This window comes from Benincasa hispida, chromosome 6 (genome assembly GCF_009727055.1).
Source record: "Benincasa hispida cultivar B227 chromosome 6, ASM972705v1, whole genome shotgun sequence".
Lineage (NCBI taxonomy): Eukaryota > Viridiplantae > Streptophyta > Magnoliopsida > Cucurbitales > Cucurbitaceae > Benincasa > Benincasa hispida.
Window position 1 is genome coordinate 12,255,617 of NC_052354.1, and position 7,910 is coordinate 12,263,526.

The window sequence follows — 7,910 nt, forward strand, 5'->3', positions numbered from 1 at the left end:
ATTGTATTTTATAATAAACCTTAATAATAGTTGTTATCAATCTTAAATATATTATTATTATTTTAGTACGATTAGGGGTAGGAAATTTGAATACGTATGCAATTGAGCTATATTCAGTTTAACACTTTAAATTTATTATTAAAGAAATAAAATACCTTTTTCATCTTTGCATTTTGAGCCTAGCTTTTGTTTGATCATTAAATTTTAAATTCTTACAATTTTATCCTTAAATTTTAAGTTTAGTTTCCATTTAGTCTTTAAATTTCATAATACTACATTTTTATCCTTAAATTTTGAGTTTAATTTTTATTTGGTCTCTAAATTTCAATATTCTACACTCTTACCCTTGATTTTTACTAAGCTTACATTGGTATTTATAGTTCTCTTTCAATTTTTTAGTTTAAAATAATTTCGATGAGAAATAAATTAATTTATTTTAATAGTGATAAAAAACTAGTGAAAACTAATGTCGTATTTAATAATCATTTAGATTTTTGTTTTTTGTTTTTGAAATTAAAGTTATAGATACTACTTCCATCTTCAGATTTATTCATTTGTTATCTACATTTCACCAATGGTTTAAAATACTAAGCTAAATTTTGAAAACTAAAAAAAAAGTAGCGTATATAATTTTATTTTTGTTTTTGAAAGTCGGTTAAGAATTCAACCATTAAAAATGCAAATCATTGTAAGAAATAGAGAGAAAATAGACTTTATTTTCAAAAAAAAAAAAAATCAAAATAGAATAATTACCGAGTGGGGCCTAAATTAATTACAATTAGTTCAACAATTCTTTAAGATTAATTAGTGGACATTACCATGAATGATTGAAAGCCAATATTTAGAGAAATGAAAATCAAAATTAAGAGCGTAAATCTTAAAAGTTTATCGACCAAAACGAAATGGAACTCCAAATTCAAAAATAAAAATATAACATTTTAAAATTTAAAATGTCAAATAGGAATCAAATTCAACATTCAGACATAAAAATCAACATTTTGAAATAAATCAAATAGAAACTAAACCTAAAAATGGGAGATATCATAAATGTATTTCCTTTAATGTTATAACCATGTGAAGTTTCATCATATATATGAAGACGAAAATTGGAAAATATAGGATTAGAAAATAAGGAAAATGTCCAACATTGCACGCAAAGAAGAGCATATATAAATACCAATACCAAACTAAAATTAATGAAAGAGGAAACTAAACTGCCTTACACAAACAAAACACCTAAACTGAAGGTTACTCTCACTCCAACTCTCTCTCTCTCTCTCCGCTCGCCGGGGGTGAAAATTCTCCTTTCACGAGCTTCATCGTTCTTCACAAGCTTCTCGATCTCTGTCATCCGCTTTACAACGCAATTTTCCGTTTCAATTTGCGTACAATTTCCACTTAATTTGAGTTTTCGCTGCTTGAACGATCCGGAAATTACTTCTCCCAGCCGATGGATCGTGCTGGGTTTATATGGGCGAAACGATGATACGCATCAAGATGAGTTCGTGGATGCTCTGTTTTTTCTGTTCTACTTGAAATGGTGGAGAAATTTGTGCGAACAGGAGAGGAAGCCTAATGAAGCAGAAGGTTGCGCAGCGGAAGGCTGTCTTCAAATGGAAGAGGAAGCTCGCAATTTTTCTATTGGTTGTATTTTGCTTCGGGAGCTTAGTTATGATGCAGTCTCGGTATGGTCGGGTTATGATGCTGGCGTCATTGCATCCTCAATCGGCTTCGGGACCGAAAATCGCGTTTCTGTTCATAGCTCGGAACCGGCTTCCGTTGGACATAGTTTGGGATACGTTTTTTCAGGTAGTGTTTTCGATATGGTGCTAAATTGTTAATACTTCTAGCTATGGTTTTTTTTTTTTTTTTTTTTTTTTTTTTTTTTTTTTTGGCAATTTTTGTTAATGATTACTTGGTATTTGCTCGGATTTAGTGTTCTATAATTTTTTCCAAATTGTGGAGCACTTAGGAAGGATTTCCAATTTCTTTATTTTAATTTGTCTTTTTTGCAGGAAGGAGAGAATAAGTTTTCGATCTTTGTTCATTCGAGGCCAGGATTTTTATTTAACAAGGCGACTACAAGATCGACCTATTTTTTGAATCGTCAAGTTAATGATAGTATACAGGTAACAGTTCTTATAATGCTATGAGAAATTTACACGGTCCGCAAATTGTGATACTACGGTGAAGTAATTGGGGTACGAGTTTCAATTTAGCGGCGAACATATGAATAATTCCTCAATTATATGTAGTTGTTACTTGTTAGTGCCTTTTGGTGCTTAACCAAAGATTTCTGCAAGAGCATCAAAGGAATTTCATCATAGAAAGTAATAATTGATCATTTGTTTAGGAACTGCATATCATAAATCTGATACAACTGTAGACTTCTATCTCAGTCCGTTTGTCTTTCCATGAGTACCATACAGTACAGCGCTTTGTATTTATGTGTGCACAAATTAAAATGTTTGTAGGGTTAGTGAGCTTCTTTGGCCTTCCCTTTCAAGTCTATGCAAATTTGTTACATTGACGAGGATAGGGTGTTGATGTAATTAAATTTACCATAACCCATCAACTTAAACTTTTGGGTCAATCAGTGATTTCATATGATATGAGAGCAAGAGATCTTGTGTTCAAAGTCCTATAATGTCATTTCCTCCCTAGTTAGTATTGAATTCCACTCGTTGGGTCTTCTACCAGTTTTTAAGCCCACAAGTGAGGGGGAGTATCAAAGTGGTGATATAATTAAATTTACCATAATCTATCAGTTTAAACTTTTGGGTCAATTGGTGATTTAATATTTAGTCGTTTGTGTTTCTTCACTGCCAAGTTCATTTACATGTGTATGTTTGTCTTGCAATATTGTCTGTTGTATACCAGGTAGACTGGGGTGAGGCAAGCATGATTGAGGCAGAACGTATCTTGCTTAGACATGCACTTACCGATACTTCAAATCAACGATTTATTTTTCTTTCTGACAGGTGAGACTTGATGTGAATAGCCTGCGTATCCTCTTATGTGGTCCTTTTGTCCTTCTATTCATAAAGGTTTTGAAGAACATTTAGTCATTTTTGTCTGTATAAGATATTTGTTTGTCTAATTGAGTGAAGGACTTCTTGAAGGTTGTTTTGATGGGATTAATCAACCCTTACAATGTTTCAGTTAATTGATCTTTTCTCAGCTGCATACCATTATACAACTTCAGCTACACATATGACTATGTCATGTCAACTTCGGCTAGTTTTGTGGACAGGTAAACAAACTAATTTATACATACGTTATAGCTCTATTTCTGCAAAAGTGATTTTTCTTGTTCGATCTTTTCTCTCCCCCCTCATCTAACAATATCTGAAATACAAACAGCATTCTTGTGAATACATCTCCATACAACTAGAGTTAAACTGGTACTAAATCCAATAACCATAATTCTCCAACTGATTCTAAAGATGGAAGGCATCTTGAAAGTTTCGAAATGTTATTTTCTATTCAACATTAAAATTTATCAACTATAATTATGTTGTGATTTATATATATATACAGATTGCAGGTTATAAAGAAGCTAATCTACTAATTTTCTGTATTTAGAATCATCCACATCTTAATATATTCCAGCTTATGGAATTTAAAGATATCATGTATGTTATCGAAGTTTTATAGCTTCTGGTGGTAAATATTTTTAACAATTTAGTGATTGAACCAGTTTTGCTGATACAAAAGAAGGGCGTTACAATCCTAAAATGGATCCTGTAATTCCTGTTCATAACTGGAGGAAAGGATCTCAGGTAACATTATATCCGATAACCCAATATAATCATATATTCTTTCCTATGCAATTTTTTGTAGACTACTCACGACCTTCATTACCCTCTTGCAGTGGGTTGTATTGACAAGAAAACATGCGAAGGTTGTAGTGATGGACATTACAGTCTTTCCTATGTTTCAACAGCATTGCAAGGTAAGTCATCTTGTAGAATTTGTATTGTCCTTTTATATGGATCCCATGTTTTCTTCTTTGGGCAGTTATTTTCTTTTACTTGTAAATATTTCAATATCCTTTTGATTACCAGTTTAGGACTAGTATTAACTATTCAACTGGTGCTTTTATGTTTGATGATTATGCAGAGGAAGTCACTACCAGAGTTTTGGCGGGATCGTCCATTTGTGAGAATTCTTAATCATAACCCGTTTCTTGTTATCATTTCTCGCAATGCGATTGGGCCTCATATTAATAATATAATCATAGCATATATTGTAAAGGATTAGATTTGATACGAAGGAACTAATATTAATTTAAACCGCTATGCTTGTTTATTCAGAGTTAATTTCCAGAGATGATGTACTTATGTTTTAAAACTATTGTTCTGCAGCCTAATGATGCATCCAAGGAACACAATTGCATACCTGATGAACATTATGTTCAGACTTTATTGGCCGTAAGATTTGTAACCATTTCAATATATTAGGCTATTTCTATTTCAAAAAACTTGGTCTGTTTATCTAAACAGTAATATAACATCGAACGTTCTAAGCATGCTGTAACCCTTTATTTTACCCTTGCATGCACTTTCTTCCCAAAAACTGGCCTTTTAGTCAGTCCTGATTTATGACAATCCTATATTAGTTTCTGTGCATCTTATTCATGCAAGATTAATAATTGTATATGGAAACTTGGATCAAGTCCTTTTGTTTGCTAATAAGCTTGTGAAATTTCAGCTTTTACATGGTAATGAATCTTATGATCCGAACTTTCTAATTGTGACACAGAAGTATGAGTTTCTAGCAAATATTGAAAACAAAGCCATCCATTTGATACTTTCCTGAACAACAATTGCCTATGCAGTCAAAATTTGTCGTGATTCACATCCTAGTCATTTATTTTTCATGATTCACCAAGAAGGTCGATATGTGTATGTCTACTAATAATTTATTTTTCATGATCCAGCAAGAAGGACTTGAAGAAGAGCTCACACGAAGATCACTTACATATTCAGCTTGGGATCTCTCGTACTCCAAAGACCATGAACGTCGAAATTGGCATCCTGTAACATACAAATTTTCAGACGCTACGCTTGATCTAATACAATCTATAAAGGTAATTGACGTTTGTGCATGACACGTGTTAATTTTGTGGCTTCATCTAATTTGCGTCTCCCTAAGTAAAGTAGCACCTCCGAACATTGCTATCAAATACTGTTTATATGCATTTTCCTCATTTCTGTCAATAATCGAACCTCTAGCACAAGGTTTTTAAGTAACTAGAAATCTTTAACTTGTATTTATCAACTCCTATTCACCCCTTTTCATTGCTTTCTTCTGTAATACACTAATAAGGATGCGATTATTCATTTTACTCCTTAATACAAATGATCTTGTCAGCTACTAATACTTAGTAAAATTATCCCAAGGCCAGTAGCCAATAATCAGTTCGTCTTTTCAGTTGATCTTGTAAGTGGTTCATGATAAAAGAACATTTCTCCTCTGTAGGGTATTGATAATATATATTACGAAACCGAATATCGAAGAGAATGGTGCACCAGTAAGGGAAAACCATCCAGATGTTTTCTTTTCGCGAGGAAGTTCACCCGTCCAGCTGCTCTCCGCCTGCTTAATATGGTCAGTTTTATATCTTACCAACTCGCTTCGGAACTAAAATGCTCGAAAACCATTGAACTGACGACCATTATGCTGATCTCTTCTTCCTTTGCTTACTTCATCAATCCTTCTAAGCCAAACCTTTTCATTTTTTTACTTTTGACAGTCTGCGCTCGGAGTGAAGCCTAATTAATATTTGTAAAGGCGTCGTAGTCTCGGTCGAGGAAACCCTATAACTATGCAGAAAATACAAACTCCCTGTACATCAGGGGAAAGCCTGGCATTACTCGTTAGCAGTCACTGAATAATTTCTCGATATAGAGGTGTGTATTTACTATTACCACGGTGTATATTGTCAAATGTTTTTATATAGAAAATAAATGAGAGTGATAGGGGATTGTTTTTATTCATTTGGTTGTGCATGATGAAGCTAACTTCTAGAGAACTAAAAACATTAGGAGTTTAGGATGACCCAGAGTCAGGAATACTAACCTCTGAACATTAGAAGTTTGAAAGTATAATGTGATACATAGTTTTATTTGATGTCTATTGAATCTCATACTGTGCTTAGATTTACAAATCTAGCCATGTTTACCAATCTATAAGGAAAATTGGTGTAACTGTGATAGGATTTCATTGATAGATCAACCAACGATAAGATTGCTTTTGATTACGTTTATTTCAAATTATGAATCTGTCACATTATCTTACCATTTAGGGTCAAACAGTAATAGTAAATGTGATAAATTCAAACTTTCCGTATTGTAACAATAATGTTAACAATAACAATATTGACTAGTGAGTCCATGTAATTTTGAAATGCAATCGTATTGGTCGTCTTTCGCGCCTCAATTGGATTGTGTTTTTCGATTATAGATTTGGAAGTGAGCCCCACATTCCATTATGTTATTGTAACACAGGTAAACAACAATAAACGTAATAAAATGAAAACCACTTTTCAGATTACTATTGATTTATTACATTTTCTCTTAATTAAACGTGGCCTTAGTGTCACACCAAAAGGCTCATTTACAAATCAAGAATGGTAACTGGAACAACTATCATTATTTTTTTATATTTTTTAGGGGTGGCCATTCAAACTGCAAAAATTGAATCGTTTGTCAAAATCGAACCAAACCGTATTGAAAATGTGTTTCAATCTGGTTTAAATAACTTTTGAAACCGAATTAATTCGGTTTGGTTTGGTTTGGTTTTAATTTCTAAAATCAAATTTGAAATCGAACCGAACAGTTTTTAACTTATATATTTTTTTTAAAAAAAGAGAAATCGAATTTAAAATCGGACCGTTTTTAACTTAAAGAACACAATTGAATTTACAACCGAATCTAATTGAATTGCTTTTTAATTTTAAAAAAATATATACATATTTTTAAAAATACCAAAATCGAATTTAAAATCGTACGAATCGAACCGAACTGTTTTCATCCCTAATATTTCTTCTTCTCTGTTATCAATCTAAGTCCAGAGTTACTTTGAGGTGGTCATCTAAGATAAAATTGGATGAAAGTAATTTTTCTTTCCATTTTCATTCATGTTGTTTGGACTGGCATGGCAAAACCGTAGTTAAGTAATATAATCAAATGAATTAGATAAAACAAATTGTAGACAAAAAAGATTCCCAGTTAGAGCATGTTTGACCCAAGGAATAGGCGATATTAGACTTTTCGTCTTAAAGAGTTCGTGGGTCCAACAACTAAAAAACATCAATTCCATGACTTATTAACTCTTTACTTTGTGAACTTCACGACTAAACAAATTTCTAGATTTAATTTCTCACACTAAACAATTTCACTCCTTATTCTAAACACCTTAGTAATTGCTAACATAACTATGAACCGATATTGGGAGGGCATGTAATGTTCTCAATTCTTGTGACTTGAGGTTCTGTAAAATTTTTATACCATTGTTAGAACATTAAAGTCCCTTTTTGGTGGCATCTTTGGTAAAATGAAAAACATATCGAACATTCCGAACAAGAATTATGTATTAAATGTTTATTGCGTTGGAATAAAGTTTGCACGAAAAAGACCTCTCAACAATAAAAATGGGACAATTCACACCTAACAAAAGTCTGTTGCATCTGACGAGAATTTTTGTGTGAGAATAAATTCACATGCATAAATGCATTCAAAATCAAAGTCCAACCGAAACTGAATAATCTCACGTACAAAATTAAGCATTAAGGGATGTCAAAAAGTTTAGAAAGTACTTGAGAAATATAGGAAACTGTCTAAAATGAAGTAAATAAAACTCGGATCGTGCTAAAATGAACATATCTCAATTAGTATAGTGCTTGT

The 7,910-nt window shown here is 32.3% G+C and overlaps 1 protein-coding gene across 1 annotated transcript; it reads left to right on the forward strand.

The window, feature by feature from the left end:
• Window positions 1–1,207: 1,207 nt before the first annotated feature.
• LOC120079057 (glycosyltransferase BC10) lies at window positions 1,208–6,139 on the forward strand. Its single transcript, XM_039033248.1, has 11 exons — window positions 1,208–1,809; window positions 2,016–2,129; window positions 2,881–2,981; window positions 3,182–3,253; window positions 3,701–3,782; window positions 3,875–3,955; window positions 4,123–4,161; window positions 4,368–4,433; window positions 4,943–5,092; window positions 5,485–5,613; window positions 5,759–6,139. Exons 1-11 carry the CDS (start codon window positions 1,576–1,578, stop codon window positions 5,783–5,785), a joined length of 1,095 nt encoding a protein of 364 aa, XP_038889176.1. The 5' UTR covers window positions 1,208–1,575; the 3' UTR covers window positions 5,786–6,139.
• The last annotated feature ends 1,771 nt before the right edge of the window (window positions 6,140–7,910 follow it).

Coding starts and splice junctions, on each gene's coding strand:
- LOC120079057 (XM_039033248.1), top strand. CDS start 1,576: ATGAAGCAGAAGGTTGCGCAGCGGAAGGCTGTCTTCAAATGGAAGAGG. Junction 2,982..3,181: donor TTTATTTTTCTTTCTGACAG/GTGAGACTTGAT, acceptor ATCTTTTCTCAG/CTGCATACCATTATACAACT. Junction 5,093..5,484: donor ATCTAATACAATCTATAAAG/GTAATTGACGTT, acceptor TCTCCTCTGTAG/GGTATTGATAATATATATTA.